At 44.0% G+C, this 22068-nt stretch overlaps 1 protein-coding gene across 1 annotated transcript in view; it reads left to right on the top strand.

The window, feature by feature from the left end:
* The first annotated feature begins 1685 nt into the window (after window positions 1-1685).
* The window catches only part of cicb (capicua transcriptional repressor b), a 37890-nt gene continuing 17507 nt past the window's right edge, over window positions 1686-22068 (top strand). Inside the window, exons 1-2 of the mRNA XM_071470345.1 lie at window positions 1686-1894; window positions 8106-12133. Coding sequence (XP_071326446.1) covers window positions 8248-12133 — 3886 coding nt within the window. The 5' untranslated portion in view covers window positions 1686-1894; window positions 8106-8247. The remainder of the gene's footprint in view (window positions 1895-8105; window positions 12134-22068) is intronic.

Below are 22068 nucleotides of genomic sequence, written 5' to 3'. Positions count from 1 at the left end.
CTAATTATTACTTAGGCTTTAGAGCACCGGTTGATTTTTGGATGCTTGGGGATATAATGACAGGGCCATGTACCGTGGGGCTCAACAAGGCCTCGACAACAAATCTTTGCCAAGTTAATACGCAGCACCTTCAGTCTGTTGTCTGCACAAAACCATCAAGAAAAAATGAACACTGCCAAACAAAAGTCACATGATGCCAGTCCACCAGATGTTATGACATTTGTTGCAGTGCTGGAAAATGACAACTAGATGTCACTCTACATCAACATTTAGTCAACATCCACCCTCATCTCCGTTTTTCTCCCTCTCTCTCTACACACACACACACACACACAGGCAAGCACACACAAGTGGTAAACACACTCCTACAAAATATACAGCTCCTTTCAACCAATCAGGACTTTCCTCTGTTTTTAGATCTACACATCTCTTCTCTCCCATCACTGAGCTTGAGTGAGGGGTCAGCATGTGTGCGTCGGATCACACCGACAGGGGGCGCTGCTCCGATGAGAGCCCGCATGGCTGTCTGCCTCAGCATGAGTCTGGTCTTCTCTACTACACACGGAGCACAGATTATGTAATGTTTACTATTACGTTTATCTTTTTGCAAGGTGCTTGCGCTTTCTCTTCTGCTATGCACAGGTTAGAGTCACCTGTCCAGCATCGAGGTGATCACATGTGCAGGGAGGCCCGCCGCGCACATCCTCCCCAGGCAGGACCCAGAACCACCGGCTCGTCTCCACCGCCGCTGCCTGCAAGTTGCAAACACGGGGTTAGCCGAGTTTACGCCAGACCACGCCCCCTCGGTCCAGCTGGTGGCAACACTTGTGATGACATCACCGCCGCGCTCGCCCATTGGCCCCGAGACGTCGCACACCTGCCCAATCGCCTGCCGGTGAAGTGACGTCAGCGGAGACCGGTCCCGTTCACTTGCAGCGGAGTGGGCGGAGCGGAGACGTTGCCGACGTCACAGCAAGCGGGATGCTGGGCCGCCATTGGCTGAAAGCGGTGAAAGTGAGCGTCTGTTGCTGAGAGAAAAGGGAGAGGGGGAGAGACGGAGGGAGGTTTGTGTCGGCTGCAGCACTCAGAGAGTCGTCCAGCTCCAGGACAAACTTTTCAAAGTGCACTCAAGCTCATTCCTCTCCTGTGTCAGTGCTCTCAATGACAAAATACAAAACAGTGGCTCCGCACCCGAAGTGGAGCAACCAGCTCGGAGCCACTGGGTGCCATCTGCCCACTGCGTCGTGGTGCTTCAACCCTGCTGCACCAACTCTTAAACCGGACAAGCATAAGCGCTGATGCATTATCACCGTCTGCTCAGGGATGGCACTTGTGCTGTCAATTATGGTAAACATACTCCTTTTCAGAAGGGGAGGGGGCATTTGTGCCTTTCTATTGGCTCTCAGTTATTAGCTCCCTCCCCTCGGCCCTCCCCCATGCTGTTCCTATGGTTCCCAAAGCTCTTATTGGATACTGTAAAGTTTGGGACAGGGCACCGGTCTGGCTCAGCATCCCCGCCGCCATTGGCTGCACCCCCCTGTCAGTCAACTGCACTTTGACAGCTCGACACGCCCTCCCGTCTGTGGCGCCGAAGCTGATTGGCTACTGTACCTGTCAGCAAACTCTGATTGGTCGGCTCGCCCAGCTGTTAGTGGTTCATTCACCATTTTGTGACTGTAGTGGGAAAAGAAGACCGATAGTTTTTTATATCCTGGTTTGAGTTTCTGTGGGGGAAAGACATGTTTTGCGGAGGAAAAGTAAAGTGTGAGGCCGGACCGCACAGTCGTCAAAGCCGACAGCCAAGGGATGTTACCGACAGTTGTGCGAGCCTCCTCATCAGCAGAATAAGACCATAAATCTTTCTCTGGCGGAGGAAAAAAAAAGCTCTGTTTGGGTGAGTTGAAACTAAGTTGGCAAAAGGCAGAGAAGCTCAACTGACATGAATTTTCCGTTTGCAGGGGCAGCGAGTATCAACCGCCAACGGTCGGTCCGTAGCTTGTTCCGACACCGTCCGGAGAAATGGAGTGACACCGCTTGCGAGCCGAGGAAGAGCCGAGAGAGAGAGAGGGAGAGAGGGGAGGGGTGAGGGTGTAACAGCCTAAAAACTTTCTCAAATGTTTTACCGCAGTCCCGCGGACGACGGAGAAACGTTTTTAGCTCCCCTCGGGTGACTAGCACAGTATCGTGGTTAACGTTGAGCACTTTTCCTTGACCTTAGTTTTCCGAGTTTTGCGCGGAGCAGCGCTAGCGTAGTAAAAAAAAACAAAAAAAAAAAAAACAAAAAAAAAAAAACAATCGACCTATTTGCAGCATTGCAGCCCAAATGTTTACCAATAGCCACGCAGGCTTATTTTGTGTTTTTAAAATGGATCCGGGGAGAAAATGGAAAACAACATGACAGCGTGTAACATCCCGCTTCCTTGTGGTCTGGCTGACGGTGTCATTATGTGGGTACTAGTAGTCTGCAGCCGTGGCGTACTACGACTACTACAACCACCACTACTACTAACGTTACTGAGCTGCTTACTAGAGCGAAACACCAACACGGGAGGATTCCTGCTTTTTTTTTTTCTTTTTCAAGTTTTTAAAATCATATAGGCAGATTGTCACTTCACTGGCTCCATTTAGGGAGCTTCTGTGGAGTGGTTGCGTTTACAGTCTAGGCGTTGTGGTGGATATTTGCATGCCAAACACCACTGTGTGAGGAAGAAATAGGCCCGTCTAGTTGGGATAATAAAGCGTCACTTGAAACCGGTTGTTTGTATTTGTTACCGAGCACCGTGCAGCAGCGCAGACCGGCTGACTGCCTGGAGTCATAATACTCCTTTGACATTGTGTAGCGCCTCTCGTAGTACTCGCAGAGATCAGCGCAGAGAAGCCGGGGATGCATTCGGTGTTTTCTCGGCTTTTCCCTCGCCGACACTCCACTTTTCTTCACTGCAAGCCCGCAATCAGTTTCGGTGCACCCTTGTCATCTCTGACTGTGCAGTTTTAAACAGTTTTGTCATATTTCTCCTTGGGTATATTTGAAGTGATAGGAATTTACTGCCTTGTTTTTTTTTTTTTTTTTTTTTTTTTTGACGTTTGGAAAGTGTCCTCATCTGTCCTGCAGATTTACACTGTGGCATGTCTCCCTCATATCTTCGTTACTGCACTTGTTTACGCAGGAGACAAATCCCTGATGGTGTAGGCATCTTTGCATAGCTTGTAGAGCAGTTGGCCATTGATGTGGCATTGGCAGGTCTGCCATTTGGTCCCATACAGGAGCAGTCACCCCTGATCTATGCTACAGCCTCCTGATCAATATGGGCCAGAATGCACAAATTCCAGACCTCAATGTTTCTCTTTTATTGATATAATATCTACAGAAAGATGCCATCCACTAAACAGCTGCCAGTATTCATGCTACGTCACAATAGATGGTCTTCACAACAAGCGCACACACACACACACACACACTTCGTTGCTCATACATACACACTTCAGCTTGCCCTCTTGCTACATCTAAAATACCCTAACGATATCTTTTCTTTCACCTGTGTTATGTTGCCTGTACGATCACATCCCACTCACTCATGAGAGCACAAACCAAAGTGTGTGTAACATAGAGCATGTTCATCTTTTTTTTTTCTTTTTTTTTTTTTCTTGCTGTTTCATGTGTGAGTGTGTTCCCCGGTGACCCAGTTAAGGGCAAAGCTGCCCTGCCATGCTGGAGTGTACGAGGGCCACGGCAGGCTTCACTATCACGGCCGTACTACTGCCTTCCTCAGTTGTACCATCGCACGTTCTTCTCTCTCCATCCCTGTCCTCGTCACTGCAGCCCTGCGCCCATACAGACACCCATAAAATGCTTTTAGGAGAGGGATGAGCTGCAGTGTGCCTGGTAACTACGTATACACTCACAGTGACATATAGTGCAAATGCAGTGTTTTGAACAAGGTACAATCTGAAGACAGCCGTATACAGTCATATACCTTGTGTACTATAAGCAGCTCAAATGCCCCCTTGTCTTACCTACACACACACACACACACACACATACATCCTGTGCCATGTTGCGGAGGGGCATAGGCTAAATTCTCTACGACTGACTGAATAAACTGGCGTCAAGGTGGAGGTTTAGTAGGGTTGTACACTCCAGTAATAAATAGTGCGTAACTTCTTCCTCATGTAGTGTTGACATTGAGTTCAGATTTGCTTATGACTGACCATTCTGTGTCCGGACCTGTGTGTGTTTGGCACAAACATGCACCTGTGTCCAACCTGAAATCACCAGCAAGGTGCTGTTTGCATGAAAATGTAGATTTTTAATCTCAAAATTTAAGAATGATAAAGGTCATTTTTATGTTTCTTTTTACAGAAATACAAAACTTATACTGGCCGGAGTGTGAGCTCCATGTGCATGTGTGTGTGGACAAGTGTTTATATGGCGCAATAAATGTGTGAGTGTGTGACAATATATAGGTCCAAGGGAGATTTTAACAGCGTATGCATGACTACACTGTAAATTCCAGGGAGAGCATTTAAGGTGTGTGTAAAGTTTGATGTTGCTATGCTGTGGAGGGGGGTTACATTGTGCGCTCCTGTTCGTTTAATGGGTGAAGCAGCATCTTTTTAAGGAGGAGTTCTGTCCAACGCCATGGAGACGATAGCCGTCAATTACCTGTCTCTTCAGAATTTACAGTAGCTTTAGACCAGACCAGCAAATATCTCACTACTAAATATCTAATCTAATGCCTGAAGGTGTAGACGTCATGAATTGCCAAAATTATGACTGAGTTCCTCTCTGCTTCGTCTGGATTCACCCCAGGGGACAGTCAGGATTTTTGACAAGGTCCTTCATTTTTTTGACCCTCATTTTTGGTGAACAACATGATTTAGACTTGCTGTTGGCATCTTGGATTGTAGCTAACATTAAGAGTTTAAGGTCTGCAGTTATATTCAATTTAGGGGATGTTGCTGAACACACACTGTGTAATTCTTCTGATTTTTTTAAGGGAAAATTTATGGGCTCATATTAGGACTATGTGAAATGTTAAAATCCTATGCCACTTATTGTATGGCAGCACTGCAATTATAGATGTTTTGGGCATAAATTCATATACTTTTCCCTGTAATTTAGTATAATATATCCAATGTCTTTGGCAACCTTGGTATTTCGTCTGGAACTTCAAATAAAATCCTGCGGATAAGATTATTGCTTGTCCACATAACATGTGTTTCTAAAGATGGACTCACGTGTTTGAGGAGTTAAAATGTTTTTCACAGTTTAATTCTGGGTAACCAAAACTCATGAGGCTTTCTTTGATAAATAAATTCATTTAGATGGGTTATAAACTCGCGCCGAATACTCAGTTCTGAAAGTAAAGATAGGTCAGTGTCTGCTTCTGAAACTCCTCTGTTATCTACATGTTGTGCACACAGTCTGTTGTGCCGTCCAGTACCTTCAAAGTTACAGAACGTAAATACTCACACATGCCTGCAGATGGCTTATCTGTCAAAGCCTAAAGCATTTTGGGAGAGCATGAGCATGACCAAACGCATTTTTCTATGCTAAGATCAGATCCTCGCGAGCCATTCAGTTCACCAGTCAGTCGGCCAAGTGGCCCTGACTCCTTCCTGTCTCTTCCAGTGCACTACAGTAACTACAGGACCAACACTCCCAGTCGAGGCCTCAGTGTCTACTCTAATGAAGGGGTACGAGGCCTGGTACTGGTAGGATGTACATTCCTGCAGAAAGAGTTTTCTGTCTCTTTCCGTTTTGTCTGGAATGGACGATTTACACGTGTAATTTACAAAGATCTGCTGTAATTAGAGGGTGAGTAATGTACTGTGTGTGGCGTTTCACTTTAAGTTCTTTTCTTTATTTATTTATTTATTTTTTTTGTTGGTGATGTACAGCATGGTCTGTTATTTGTCCCACAATGTATTTTTTTATTAGCACTAATATCAAAAGGATCCCCAAATTTTTGGATTTATTCTGTTATTCAATTCATCAAACTACTATAGAGAAGATCAGAAATGTCTTAAAAATTTGTATCTGTATGCAATTTTTATACATATAAGATGAAGTAAGTAATCTTCAGTTGCAGCCATCTTGTAATTAATAAGCACAAATATCAATAGGATGTTGTTTTTCAAATGTCTGCATCTGCAGGAAGCATCGCAGTTACAGTACAGTCAGTAAACTCCAGATGTGAAACTACACACATGATGCTACTGCAATGAAATACAAAAACATCAGTGTCACACTAAGTATTGGGGTGGGTAGAATTTACAATGGAAATGATTAGTTGGTTTATATTGGTTGTAAATAAATGCTGTACATTACCATTCAGTAACAATGATAATAAATTACTGAAAATAAGGTGTAATGAAATGATAATTCAGTAATGAAAACGAAAGTCAGCTTGTCTGTTTATACAGTAAATATCATGTGAGAGTAGAGGTCAAAATGGAGAGTCAGTGATGAGAGTGTGAATGACTCGAGTTGTTTATTAGTCATTCAGGACCAGAAAGAGGTGCTTTTCTGTACTGCAGGAAATGGAAGTGGTGTGATACTGGTTTATGTTGTGGATTGTTTGTTACGGCAAACAAACAGTTAATAATAAGGTCAGATTATGTGTGTGAGACAAACTTTTCCAGTGTCTTGGACGGTTAGTGTGACTATGCGTGCTGTAGGAATTTGTCTGTCTTTTTCTTATCTGTATTTGTAGGAATGCAGGCATTTGCACACGTTGGTGGGTTGCTGAGCTTAATCGAGGGAAGCACATATGCACAAGTGTGTGTATGAGTGTGTGTGTGTGTGTGTGTGTGTGTTTGTGTGTGTGAGAGAGAGAGACTGTATTTAGCCTGTAATCTTGCATCAGTGAGTGTGCCTGATCCTGTGCCAGCCTTTTAATTTCTCTCATTTTGGGCGTATCTTACCATGGCAGATTATATTGTCTTTTTGCAGAAGTGTGTGTGTGTGTGTGTGTGTGTGTGTGTGTCAGTGAGACAATGACAAAAGGCGACTGGGAAAGACTGAGACATCGAGAAAGAGTGAGAGAGGGCCAGCGAGTGCTAGAATGACTGTGGAAATTCCCAGTGACTACACAAGAACAGCCTATTTGAACAAACAGCCAAACAGCCGCATACTCCTACCTCTCTCATTCCCTTTCTTTCTGTGTGTCTCTCACTTATGTGTTGTAGGCTGACCTAACCCAGGCCACTGCCAACTCTTTTCCCCCTGATGGAAGTCAAAATAAACGCTGTGTTGTTGTTGCGATCCCAAGATGAACGTGGAGTATCAAGTCTATAATGCATAGCATGAAAAAGCTACCCTGTCGCATGTGGAAGTAGCTGGAGGGAGTACAGTGGAGAGATCAGGCGACCTGTAGTATGAGACCCGAGTGTGTGTGTGTGTGTGTGTGTGTGTGTGTGTGTGTGTGTGTGTTACATAGAGAGAGCTAAAGGAAAAGCATTTTTGTCTCTGCATGCATTTGAAAAGATGTAGGCCTCATTAAAGGCAGACTAAGAGCCAAACTGAAGTGAGTGACCTTGGATGCTTCTTTCTTTCTTTCTTTCTTTCTTTCTTTCTTTCTTTCTTTCTTTCTTTATTTATTTCTTTCTGTCTTTCTTTCTATTGTCTTTTTATCCTGTTGTTTATTTTTTTGCTGACCCTTTGTTTTTGAATGATACACTCACACAAGGTTAACTGCATTAATCCTTAAATATATTGAATTAACTGTGATATGGTTTTAACAAGAATACAGATTTTTTTATAAGAAAAACAATCTTTTATTTTCATCAAGCAGCCATTTTTAAAAATGTTATTGTCAGGTTTTAAAATGGTGGTTTAATTAACATTAATATGTCGGAATTAAGATTTCATGTTTCGAGTACACAAACTTGCACTTACAGACAAGCACACACAGGGACGCTTGCAAGCACACTCCAGTGAAGCAGGCAGACATGGAGGGTGAATGAGAGCATACGTTAGATATTGAGCCAGTGTCATAGCCAGTGCAGAGTAGCACGCTTCCAGGTATGACGTCATTTTTATTCTCAGCGATTTTTGATTATGAAGATAATAAATGACCACCTGTCTACCTCTTCCTTTCCAGACTGCAATACAGAGGACAGAAGGACAGAAAAGAGGGAGAAGAAAAAGCAGAGGAAGACAAAACAATATAAAAGGAGTGCCTTAGAAGTGAAAAAAGAGGAGCGCCACACAATCTGCAGCACTTCGTGAACAGTGAAGAAGCGATGAGGCCAATAAAGAAACACAGAGGGCGTTCTCCGCCGTTAACTAGAGGCAGAGGGGGGAGAAGGAGAGGAGGCTCTCAGCCTCTCCAAGAGAAAGACCCCAAAAGAGTCAAGAAGGAGACGCTCGTCAAAACCACACAGCACACACCCAACACTCCCTCTACACGCAAACAGAGTCCGCCCACAGCCACCAACTCTAATGAACAACCAATCACAAACAGCAATAGCCCCACGAGGGAGGAGTCTACTGAGCCGAGGAAACCTGTTGAGTCCGTCGAGAAAGATGGAAAGAAGGCAGAAGAAAAGATGGAAAAGGAGAAGATAGTGGGCACAAACGGAAACAGTGCTATGTCCACTGATACTGTAGCCTTTCCTACCTCTGCCCCAGCGCCACTCTCCACAGCCACACCTCCTCTGGCCACCAATCACAGCCCCAGTTTAGGCTCAGTTTCTAGTAGGAAAACAGCCACATTTAAGGCTCGTGTTCCCAAGAAGAAATATACATATGAGCACTTTGCTAACAATGCAAGTGCCCTAACTACCATTCCTACCTCCAGCCCTGCACTCATACACAACAGTTACTGCAATATTAACAGTAAAATTAGTGATATTGTGAATACATCCAATAATAATTTCAAGAGTAGTAACAGTATTAGTAATAGCATTAATAAAAGCATTAATATTAACATCAATAGTAGTACTAACAATAACACTACAAGTGGTATTAACAATATGACTAACAGTTGTAACAGTAGTGCTGGGAGCCATAGTACTTTCATTAATAGCAGTAATAGTAGAAGTAATAATTGCTCAGGTAATCAGCCATCAGTGCTAACTGTGGATAGTAAAGCTACAGAAGCAAACCATTTTGTCTCCATGGAAGATAGGGCCCTCAGGACAGAAAACTCCCAGGAAAAAGAGTCCCAAGCTGGTGAAAATGAGTCAGAGGGGGCCCCTAACTCAGTGCGCTCCTCATCCACTGATACAGCCAGTGAACACTCAGCTGACCTGGATGTGATGGAATCAACAGGGCCAAGCCTTCATCAAAAAAACTCCCACACCCCAGCTCCCCTCCATAACTCGCACCGTGAAGAGGCCAGTCTTTCAGAGGGGCTAGCTGAAGCTCTGGCCAAAGGCATGAAGAACCAGAGAGTCCTGGCTCGCCAGATAAAGAGGACAATGGAGAGTGGGGTTGGGGCTACAGGGGACAGAGGGATTATAGAGAGAGACTCATGCCACCCCCTGTCACCTGTGTTCAGACCAGGGGTTGTGCGTAGGGTGAGTGGAGGTACTGTTGAAGTCCAGCTCCAAGGAGAGGAGACCCTTGTTAAATACCCTTTCTGTGGTGGAACTGTGATGACACCGTCATCAGGGGCCGATAGCACTGTGGAGTTCATTTTGGATGCCCCCCCTCCTGGCATGGCACCTGTGGCTGTCGGGACCCGAGTGTGTGTGCCCTTTGGTGGAGAGGAGGGGGGTCCTCTGCTGTACAGAGAGGGGATTGTGACTCAGATGGACCCCCACCCTGGTGTCTCATTTCCTTACCAGGTGCTACTAAGTGAGGACAGAGAGACTCTGGGTGATGGAGGGGTGGCAGAGGAGAAAGAGAAGAGGAAAGCTAATGGTAAAGCTGTGTGGGTGTCCCGACAGAGCTTGAGACTGCTTACCCCTCCCTGGGAGGTCCCACAGTTGGATGGTGGGAGGGCAAAGGAGAGAGAGCGGGAGAGGGAAAGGGAAGAGCGGGAGCGGATGGAGGAGATGGAGGTAGAGAGAGAAGTGTGCCAGTTGAGTATTGGAATGGGGGTGCTGGGAGGGGGAGCAAGATTGGGCCTTGGTTTTGCACATGAAGGGGTCACAGGAGGGCATCCCTATGGAAACGTACATCCATCCCCCCACTCCTCCACTGTGACTTCTACTGCAGTAGCCAGCACAGGTCATGGCTGTGGAAATAACTATTCTGATAGAGTAAGACAGAAACAGCCAAACACTCCTGAGGAAGATGTTGAGGTATCTCGTTTTAACATGGGCCTTACGGTTGCTCCCAAGCCAGTTGCTGGGATGTCTCAGCAGAGAAACATCATGTCCAAGTCCAGTGGCTACCCTCCCTCCTCCCCCCACCTCTCTGTAGTACGGGGTCTGGGACCTCCACACCTCTCCACCTTAACTAGTCCTCAGCCACCCCCTTCCCCTGCCTTACTGGGGTCTGAAATGAACAACACCACTCCAAACCTACCTCCATCCAAGACCACTCCCACCCAGACCCCTACTCCCATTTCCGGTGGGGGGTCGTCCTCTACCTCCTCTCGCTCCAGGACTCCCCTCTCATTGGCTCAACAGAAATACAAGAAGGGCGATGTGGTGTGCACCCCTAATGGTATCCGTAAGAAGTTCAATGGTAAGCAGTGGAGGAGGCTATGCTCCAGGGAGGGCTGTATGAAGGAGTCTCAGCGTCGAGGATACTGCTCTAGACATTTATCCATGAGGACCAAAGAGATGGAGGCAGCAGGGGGGGAGAGGGGAGGAGGAGGCAGCAGCTCAGGGACAGTCACCCCCTCTGACCTACGAGGCAGAGCCAGTAGTGAGTTTGAGTGGGACGACACGTCAAGAGAGAGCAGTGAGACCAGTAGCAGAGGAGACTCCAGGCCCCGTCTGGTCCTACCCTCCCTCCTCCCCCATGATCTGTCTTCACGCTTTGACTTCGATGAGTGTGAGGCCGCCACCATGCTTGTATCATTAGGAAGCTCCCGCTCTGGCACCCCCTCCTTTTCTCCCATCTCCAACCAGTCGCCCTTCTCCCCTGCCCCCTCGCCCTCACCCTCCCCACTGTTCGGCTTCCGGCCGGCCAACTTCTCCCCGATTACTGCCTCCCCGGTTCTGCAACACCGGAGGCACAGACAGCCCAGTGGTACGGGGGGAGGAGGGGGAGGGGGCAGTAAAGCAACAACCTCTGCTGGAGGAGCAGAAAGGGAGAGACACACTTCAGGCATCCAGCCCTCCTTCCACAGCAACCTGACGTTTACAGTCCCCATGAGCCCCAGCAAACGAAAGCCAGATGCACCTCCTCCACCACCCCTTCCCTCACACCACCACGATTACACACCCAAGACAGAGCTGGACCAAGGGGACCTCAACTCTTTCAGGGTGCTGTCCCCCCAAACACCAGCTTCACATTCCCGCACACACACACCCACCTTCTCCCGACCCAGAGGAGTGACCACCCCCTCCTCCAGTAGGCCCCCATCCTCCACTGCTGTCTCCCCTCCTCCTCTGCTTGTGTCTCCAACTCCTCCTTCACCTCTCACTCCAGATGGAGGGCCTCGTCGTGTGGTCCCTGTATCCCAACAGGCTTTGCGGGACTCCCCTGTCATTGTGAGGAATCCCGAAGTCCCACTGGCAAAATTTACAGAATGTCCCTTGGGAAGAGGAGGAGGGGCAGGTGGAAATGAGGGAGGGATGGATAACACTTCATCTAAAGACATCGGCTTAACACCCCTTACCCCTCAGCCAATTTCTGGCCTCCAGGTTCCCGTCCCCATTAATGCTGCTACAGCCACAGTACCCAACGGCGCCGTCCTTTTGCGAAGCCCAGGCCAAACTCTGGTGCTTGTGTCCCCGACACCTTCCTCCCTGCCCACCACTGACACCCCTGCAACCCCCCTGCAGGCCCTGTCAGTTACTGTCAGCACAGCAATCGCAGCTCATGCTCCAAGTAGCACGGACAGCTCGGGGGATCGAGATGAGAACAGGGGGACAGGGTTTGGGGGTGAGGTCCAGCAGCCAGTTCCTTGTCACCCTTCTCCCACTGCACTGCTGCCCTTGATCCTGCCAGCGGAAAGCCTTCACCCCGTCCCACGAAAGGACATCATCATGGGACGTCCTGGCACAGGTGAGAATTGCTTCACACATGTTGGGATATTTTGTATGTGAGGTCACTGACTTTGAAGGAATGATGAAAAACTTCAGTTGCAATTAATGAGTTGGACAGCAGTTATTTCAAGAATAGCATAGAACAGGACCTATATCGAATAAGAATATTAAATGGTATATTGTGTGTAGCCTCACAAATTCTCTTTAAGCCACAGTAAAAGAATGAAAAAAGCAAAAATTGTAAAAGGAAATGTATTTTGTGATTAGAAAAAAATTATTGATCATAATAGATTATAATTCAGAGATAATGTGTCGAAATATGTATTATATAGGGCCGCTATTTAAAAATGAAGAATAATTACACAAAATTCTCAGAAAGCAGGCTCTCTGTATATAGCACTCTTTACTCTGTTAATATGTTGTTTTTGAAATATCACTCAAGTCAAACTTTATTCCTCAATGATACATCAAAGTCCTGCTCTGTATTTACAAATGAAAAATGAGGGGGAATTTTTTCCCTTTTATGTAATTTTTATTGAGTCCCCATTTGACCTCAAAGGAAGAATTTTTTTGCAACACCCACAGTAGCGTAGCATGAAGGGTTAGTGGTGCTCTGTTTTTTCTCTGTGTAATGGATAACGTGGATAACAATTTAAATAGATATCCATAGACTATAGTCACTAGATTTAATTGTTATCAAAACTGTCTCATAACTTTTTAAAGAATATCTTTTTTGGTAGCTGTGAGGCTTGTAGTGAGACATACAGTGTCAACTCAGATTGGAGAGAGCAAACTCTCTTTACTGGCCTTGAACTAGTGGGCTAACCAGAATTTTGTATTACAATGGTAATGATTCTTCTCTTCAGACACTGAGAATACGCAGAGAAATGCAGTGATTGTGCAGCTACGTCTTGAGAAAAGTATCACAGGAGAGATGGAAGAAAAATTCTATTCCTTGAAGTGGATTTAGTTGAAGCTACCGCAAGCAACCTAAGTATTAGAATAATGAGAAGACTAGAAATGCAGCTTTACAGGTTTCTCTTTTTATTTTGTACACACTTTTTCTCTCTCTCTCTCTCTCTCTCTCTCTCTCTCTCACACACACACACACACACACACACACACACACACACACACACACACACACAGATCGAGAAAGAGAGAGAGTTGTATTGAGGCTTTAATATTAAAATATCATTTTCCTGACAAATAAAATAGCAAATAGAAAGGACCTTGCTCAGTGATTTTTTTCTCTCTCCAAATATATATTTTTCTTATCATTAAATATCAGGCACCATTAATATGCTGTGTGGTATTTCATTCATCAAATAAATTTTATTAAGCTTAACAATCATTTATTCAACAATCGTGGTTGTTTTGAACAAAAAAAGTATTAATCTGTTGTATATTTATTTTTTTTGTTTGTTTTTTTCATTTTCTGTCATAAATTGTCTGAGAGCAAATAACACCCAGAGTGTAATAGATGGTTAGATTCACATGAACATGCCACAACCTGTGTGTGTTGATGCCCAGTGCAAGAAGCGCCTGTTAGCCAACATGCTGTTGTCCCATATGGCTTCTTCTAATCGTCTGTCCACCATCCTCGTGTCTGCTTGTAAACTAAATGCTAAAGCTGGTCACGTGACCCACGTAAGCCCTGGAAAAGGCTCGTGTGATTGACCAGGTCAGGACTAGTCTTGTTAGACTCACTGCTGATGACAAAACAATCACTAAATTCACTAGTCAGCGCACATCAAAGTTGGAATAATCCCTGCCGTCCATCCGAATAACTCAGGGCAAAGGGAGCTTGGTTTATATGGTGACTGTTTTATGTCATGTGTCATACAATATTTAAAAGCCAAGCAAAGTAATAATTAATTTGTTGTTGATTGGGATTTTAGATGAAAAGGGAAAAGGGACACATTAGATGGATGCAAAATTATTTCAGTGCATTCAAGTGTGTGTTTGTGTTGTAGAGTGTGTAAGGGAGAGAGAGAGAAAGTGCAAAAGAGAAAATGTATGCTTGGGCATGCATGCTTTGGTGTTTTTGTGTTTTCCATAGGGATTAGACTGTACGTTATACAGGATTAGCTTTGTCGATATTGGAGAGTCCTTCTTATATACGAAGTCATTATGGACAGAAACTTCATGGCTGAGTGGTAGCAATCATACCTACACTACATACACAAGACACATGGATTTATAATAGAAAGGAACAGGGAAGTTCGATAAGAAAAAATAAGCATTCTGAAGAAAAAGAAAATAAATGGAGGCATGAAGAGGAATAGGTGTTGTCTGCTGTGAATCAGTGCTACACAAGAAATTAACATTTAAAGACGAAGGCAAAAGTGTGTATGGAACATGTGAGCTAGATTTACAATATGTAGACCAGTTATAGACTGTTTCCACCAACTTGTTTTGGCTTTTGTGTGCTAAAGAGAAAGAGAAAAAATAGGGATTAGATCAGAAAGAGAATGAGGAATGATGAATGGCATAAGGAGGATGGCAGTGTGGATAAAAAAGACATAGAAGGTGAGAAAGTGGAGAACTTGAAAGCAAGTTTTGTGTAAATCTTTGATTCATTTATTTAATGAAAAACTCTGACCAACATGCTCTTAAGAAGTGTATGTGTGTTTGTATGACCCTCGCAACTGTTATCTTCTTACTCACAACAAACTATTTCCGCTGTGTATATTGTTCTGATGTTTGTTTGTTTATTAGTGACTCATGAGAAGATATAGTCAAACATGTTGTGGGCTGCATTCTTTTGCCAGTGTTACTGAGGTGGGTTGATTTTGTGTGTGTGTGTGTGTGTGTGTGTGTGTGTGTGTGTGTGCGTGCATGTGTAAGAAATATGTTATAAGTTTCAGTGTGTTGTGTGGGTGTGTGAAGTATTCGTTTCTCAAGGTCCTGTGTGGGAATACGCTGCACTATAGTGTGTGTGTGCATGTGTAACAGAGAGGGCATTATTCATCATCAGCTGAAAATAAGAGCCCACTTTTCAGTTGTGTGATATATGGACATATAGTATTAGTTAGTGTAATTACTTCAGCAGCTCTCAGTGTGTTTGTACTTATCTCTGTGTACACTTTCATGAGTGTGACAGAGAAGTGGACAGGAAAGGGAGCGCTGTCATTTTGAGTGTACGGTCCCTCCTCAGTCCCCCTTTTTTTTTTTTTGCTGCTGAAAGGACGCTGAATGAATGAATAGCATCTCTTTGTTTGAGAGCATGCACGCTTTCCTATGTGTGTGTGTGTGTGTGTGTGTGTGTGCGCGCGTGCATTTATTTTGAAGACCTTTGAGTGAGGAGCACATGTGGGTGTTTTCTGTAGAGTTAGAACGGGTGTGTGAGCTTTTGCATATGGTCGTAGGAGAGTGTGAAATATGAGTAAAAGTAGGAAACACTGTGTATGTGCAATCACACGTATGGTAGGTTTGTGATTTGCAAGTTTGCGTAGGTGTTAGTGTTTTCTTATCAGGTTTTGAGAAATGAACAAACGGTTATCTGCTAATTTTTAAAGGTTTTAAAGGTTTAAAGGTTTTATAGGTAATTTATTGTTTTTAAATAACCTTAAATATAGATTGTGTCAGAACATATTATTATAAAAGTATAATTCAAGAAATCTTGGCTAATTCTTATTCTCTGGGGCCACTTGCAATAGTTTTTAAGAAATGAAAATAAAGTGGTATTCTAAACCTTCTGCAGAAATAATGTTGACACTCCTCGATCTTGAAGTACAATTGCATGATAAATACATCCATCTCTGTGGTAATTAATGATAGTGAATATTATTTAGAGTACAAAAAGAACACACATTTGATGTCAGTCAGATTTCTGTTCATGTGAGGGTGGAAACACAAAAAACCTTACTGAATCCCAGACTATTGAAATTCTCCTACGTGGGTTACCAGCTGATCAGTGATGACACATTGCAGCTATTCAAGGGTAGGAAAAACTCTAGGTTATATCAGGCTTTTAAGTGAAATTATTATTTTAGAAAAATACAACCGGAAAATTAGATGAATAAATAAAATGTGCAAACTAAATGTTCGGTATGTTCCTGTGGTCAGGTTGGAACTTTTCTTCAGGACTGAATGAATTTACTGTGAAATATCTGGTACTCAAAAAGGACAATTTAGGTTGATATTTCAGCAAACTAATATAGTTCTTCTAACACCTCATAGATCATATAGTATAGTGTAGATTTGATATGTAAGAAGACAAAGAGGCTATGATATGTAGGAAGATAGGAACAGATTCAATTTCATACAATTCAGAAATAAGTAACTGGCGAGTTCTTCCTCTCTTTTCCCTGTAACATACAGTATAATGCCACATATGAGCTGTGTTTTTATTAATGCACTCAGAGATATGGCGACAGACCCTTGGCTTAGTTAAGCCCCTCAACTGACAGTCAGACACTTTACAGGCAAAGCTGCGTATTTTCTCTGTGTGCATGTGTTTTCCTAAAACGTGCTAATGAGTAAGTAAATTAAATGTCTTTTTAAGCTTCGCTGTAACTTCCTGTAAAATAAAACTGTTGAAGGCAGAAAACTGGCAACAAGGTGAAGGATGAGACCATTTTTTATGGTGTCACGTGTGTGTTGCATGCAGTGAGTGTATGAGACGGAGTAACCAAGCGTCAATCATTGAGTACCGGATATGATGTGTGAGCGCCAAACGTCTGTTGCCATGGCAACAAAGCAAACATCACACTGATGTAGCCTGTATATATAACTGAACATTCACAAATAGAAATAGCAGCATGTCTGCGTGTGTGTGTGTGTGTGGGTGTGCTTGGATGTGTGTGTGTGTTTGCTCACATCTGTGTGTGTGTGTGTTTATGTGTGTGTGTTTATGTGTGTGTGTGTGTGTGTGTGTGGCACATGTTCTTGTGTGACTTTCCACTGAGAGAGGAGGAACTTCAGCATGCTCACATGTGTTTACACACCAACACACCATTGGCAGCTCCTTCTTATTCCGACCTGAGTGTTTTAGTCAACATTCCCTGAAAGCAGAAACGATCCCGGATAATCGGAGGGTTTCCTCTAAATTATTTAAACAGTGACTAAAGTGTTCCAGGTCACATATCAATTACACACTCATATTTGCAGCCATTTCCACACTTCTTCTGTTTTTTCATGACACTTTGAAAAAACACAACCCCTATTATAAGCATTTACTTGGAACATGTTTTGAATTTTTACATTTACTGATTATAGCATTCATGAGCGGCAACTTTCATCACTCTAGCTCTGAAGTCAGTGAGGAAAGTGTGGATTGTGTCCTTTTTATAGAGAGGACCTAGAAGACTTTGTTCTTGTAAAGGTCTTAAAAGAGTGTTGTGCATTTATTTTTTGTGTCCAAGTCCTGGTATCACCAGAAACACAAGCTTCCTCTGTGTGACCATGTAGTGAAACTGCTCAGCATTTCACATACTGTGCTGCATGATTATGTCTGTGAGCAAATTATTATTAGCATGACTGTTTCTTGAACAGAACATCTCTTTTTTGCACTTTTAGCATCTTAAATGAATGTGTTCTCTTTTTCACCTTCAGTCAACATTCAAAGATATATGTTAAAATATATCTTGTATGTCAGTATTCCACCGTTATAAATGACTGGAAGCTAAATTGCATTCTAGCCTTTGAATGTTATTAACTTTGCTTGATTCTTTTTCTCTGTCTTTCTGTGTCGCTCACCCACACAAACATGCACACGCAGTTTGTGCAACACTGAGTAAACATGTCACACTCTCTTAAGTACACGAGAATACACTTTTCCGCAACCGTTATTTTGCTCTTGGATTCGTCTTTTTCTCTGTTTTCCCATCTTCCTCTGTCTCATTTTTGATTTTTCTGTCTAACACATTATGACACATTTGTTTTAACCCTTTGCTCCATCGCATTGCAGTGGCTTCGCTTCCCCTCCTCTCTTCATCCTGGTCTACCCGGATACGGATACCCGGGAATAACATCCCCACTCCCTCCCGCCCCTGCTTTACGTAACGCTTAAAGCCCTGCATATCCTCCCTGGCCATGGCAACAACCACATCTGGATCACACAGCCATCTAGACTGGCACCAAAGCACATGTGAAGCCCTCAAGACTTACCACAAAAGTCATATGCAACGATAATCCTATTTCCTATTGGGCAAAGCACTCTTTGGGGAGATTCTCAAAATGCACTGGTGCAGTGGGACTCCTTAGTCTGAGGTGGCTCCAAGACTTTGACTGCACACATGTAAAGTTAGAATTAGATTCAGCTTCTTTGGAGTCTCCGTCGAACTCACTTTCATTGTTCTTTTGAGATCACAGTGTTCCTGTGTTTCCTCACATCCCAAAGTTTGGAATGATTTCGCTTAGGAATTTCTTTTCTCTCTCCTTCATCCCACTCTCCTCCTCTACTTTCCTTTCATCTTCAGCTCAGCAGTCGCTGCACTGTTTTACTGGAGCTGCCTGTCTGTAAGCCATTTATCTGCAGACTAGTAGTGCCCCCACATGGCCAAACACATACATTACAAGTTCCCTCACAGCGAGTGGAAGGATCTGGGTCTCCAAACACAATTCTCAAGTTTGTGTTTGATGTATTCTACTCGATGGTAATTATTCACTGTTATGAAGAGAGAGCTAATGAACGTGCACATGAAGCCACAGAGTATGGAGTGTGTTTTACGTTTGGGCAATGACGGATCCATCCAATAATTGCTGTTTCATTCCTATCAGTACGCAATGACGGAGTTGTCCTTTCACAACATTGAACGAAATATGGAGTAGCAGTTTATTTGGACTTAAAGTGAAACTATAATAAAGCCACAGACTGATACAGTGTCTTAAAAATCACCTTTTGTGGTCACACAAAGGGCTCCCTGTGCATGTCAACAAGCCATCTAAAGATTATGTAAAATGATTGGTTAAGCTTATTTTGATGCAATAGATGATGACGGTCAGCGGCAGACTGGTGACCACAGGCGACATGGGGACCTGTGCCCAACATAGCTGTTGCCATGGTAACTGCAAAGGACTGGTGGATCGAGTTATAATTGGACGGAGCAAATGGTGGGTTGTGGGAGGGAGAGACACAGAGCACAGGAGTAGAAGATGAATTAAGGGATGAGAGAGATGGGATGGGAGATTGAGCGAAGGCGGTGCTCCGCCTGCATAGTGCCAGCATAGGTAAGGAGGAGGAGGAAAAGTTTCTCGAGTGAGGTCACATGGCGTTTGACAGATTTAATTGGAGGGTACAGACATGCATACATGCGCACATTAAAAGCATGATGTCTGTAAGAGGAGACAGCCAATGAAAGCTGCTGAACTCCTACACAGATACTGCATTAGCAGCATGGCAGCAGGGAGAGATAGTTAAGCTTAGCTGAGGGGGAATTTCTCTTTTACTGTTTTGTTTAACACCTTCTCTCTTACTCTTGCCAGTCTTTACCGCTTATCTCTTATATATGACTAAGCGCTAAAACTCTGTGGTTTCCCACGATCATCTTGTGTTTACTTCACCTCTGTGCAACTTTACAGGCATGCAGTCGACAGATTGCCTTATTTTAACAGTACATCCTTTTGTCCTCAAATAACTGTCGTGTGGCAATTAAAATTGTTTCCAAATGGACAAAAAAAACCTTTACACAAATGGGTTTGCAGTATTTTATTGTGAATCAATCAAGTATTTAGGCATATTCAAACCAGCCTACAGAGAAAGCTCATTACTCTGCTCTGAATAATTGGTCAGATGTGGTTCATTACTAAGGGCTTGTAATGTTTACCCAGGGTTGTAACCACTGAGCAGCCACAGTAATCCCTCATCTCCACCCCTGCCCTCTTTCACCCTCTTTTCCTTTCAGCCAAGCTGTCCAACTCCCTCCCCTTAACACACTGTGTTTGCTGGATTGACTTGTTGAGAGCTCAGTGCAGTTGATAAGCATTAATCTCTGGCTCTCTCTCCTCGACTCTTCTTCTAATGCCTATCAGATTAACCCTTTCTAGAAGCGCCCGTAGGTTTAAAAGACAGACCGACAGTCACCCCCATATTTTTACATGACGAAAGATGTTTTACTGGTGCAGACTGAGAGCATAAAGGCACAGGAGAGTTGACTGACGTATTGAGGTGGAACATAAGCACATTGCAAAGATGCTTCTTTTTGTTTGAGATGTCAGTATATTGTTTTTTATCCCACTCACATTTTTGTATAGTGGCACTGATCTAAATTTAGATTTGTAAGTGTTTTTGAGATTTGTAAGACTTGTAACCCAGGACTGAATGAGTTAACTTTTTTACTACTGAGGACAGCGGCTGGCAGTGGCTCTCAAAACCTTATTGGTCAGCTCCCAAGCTTCTGATGAGCTGACTGGCTTGTAGTGTTAATTAAGTTTCTCCCAGTGTTGTATTTGTCTTATGGATACATGAGCCAGGCTGAGAATGACTTCCTGACTCATACAGTATGAGGAGAAACCTTATCATATGTGCAAGTCCTCCTCCTTTGTGTCTTAGCTGTGTTATACTTAAACAACATAGGTATCTTAAAATGCTTTCCCTTTGTCTCTTTCTGTCTCCCCCATCTCTGGCCCCCCACACCCTTCCTCCTTTTAAGAGAAGTTCTGTTTTCACAAGTTGTTTTCTCTCCACCCACGACCCACCCACCCACCCACCCTCCCTCTCTCACTGCTTGCCTGCCTCTCCTGCTGAAAATGACTCTCAGTCTATTTTTACCCTCTGGTCCTCTCCACTCTTAGCCTGTTCCACCCATTTTCCCTCTCTTTCTAACCACCCCTACTCTCCTGTTTTCAATTCTTTTCTTCTTCTCTGTCTCTTTCTCTCTCTCTCTCCTCTCCATGCCAGTGTTGCATCAGAACATTTAAAATTCTGTCTGGAGGAGGCACATTTGCATGATGGAGAGATGGAAAAATGTTTGGGGATTTGAAAGGGCTTTTTATGGTGGAAAATTACATCACTTACATCCCTACTGTTAGCTTTGTTATTAGAAGCATATTGTAACATTATCCAAGAAAGGATTTATAATCCCTCTCAGAAGTTAATATTGCTGATTTATAAAAACAGACAGCATTTATGTTTGGATGGAACAACTTTGTAAAAACACTCAAATAGCAGGCAGAATGATCCTGCATACTCTTACTTGTTTTATGGGTATGGATATGCATTGTCATCTTGACCTCAGAGCCCTCATCAACATCCCTCCCCTGTGCAGATGGCATTGACAAGACTAAAGGCAGCGTGGCAAGTAAACTCACTAGCGCCTCCCTGCATTGAATGGTCTTTATGGGTATTAAAGCTTGAGCCGAGCATTTGTAAGAGGGAGGGATCGCAATCTAACCTCTGTTAAGCCATTGGTTGGCCTATATCTGAGTGTCGGCTTTTGATTCGCTCATTCACGCATCATTCAAGGTTTACTACGAATCCTGCACCAATGACATAAAACGGGGGTGGGCTTATTGAAAGAAACATAAAAGTAGACACTTTTGAGGCATTACTTGAACGCCAGCCAGTGTTTTCTTGTGAATGTCGCAAAGTTATATGGCGTTGCTTATTCATTAGTATTGAGTATTTCAGATTAGTTCCGTTTTTGTGGTGAGAAGAGAAGCTGTTTGTGAGGCCGGGTGAAATTTGCATATGACTGGCATTCCAGTGCACACGCTGACCAATCAGGGTTCGCAGCGGGCAGATGACGAGTGGCTGACTTGGCCAATAGCCGAGCAGAGTTTGCCGAGGAAGGCGGGACAAGGCTGGGCGAGGTTGACAGGACGAGAAGGGGAGGGCGATGAGTACGGGGGATGGGGGGGGGCAGCAGCCTAGTTTACAACAAGAGGAAGAGGGAGGGAAAGAGAAAGAGAGGGCCAAGGCTTGCGAGAGAGAGAACGAGAGAAAAATAAGGGAGTAAACTCGGGCTGGGAGCTGTGGAGATGCGATAGGAGGACTTTTCTAGACCAAAA

This window comes from Trachinotus anak, unplaced genomic scaffold (genome assembly GCF_046630095.1).
Source record: "Trachinotus anak isolate AG129_WGS33_773 ecotype Australia unplaced genomic scaffold, CSIRO_AGI_Tana_v1 ptg000032l, whole genome shotgun sequence".
NCBI lineage: Eukaryota > Metazoa > Chordata > Actinopteri > Carangiformes > Carangidae > Trachinotus > Trachinotus anak.
This window is presented reverse-complemented; position numbering and strand designations above follow the sequence as displayed.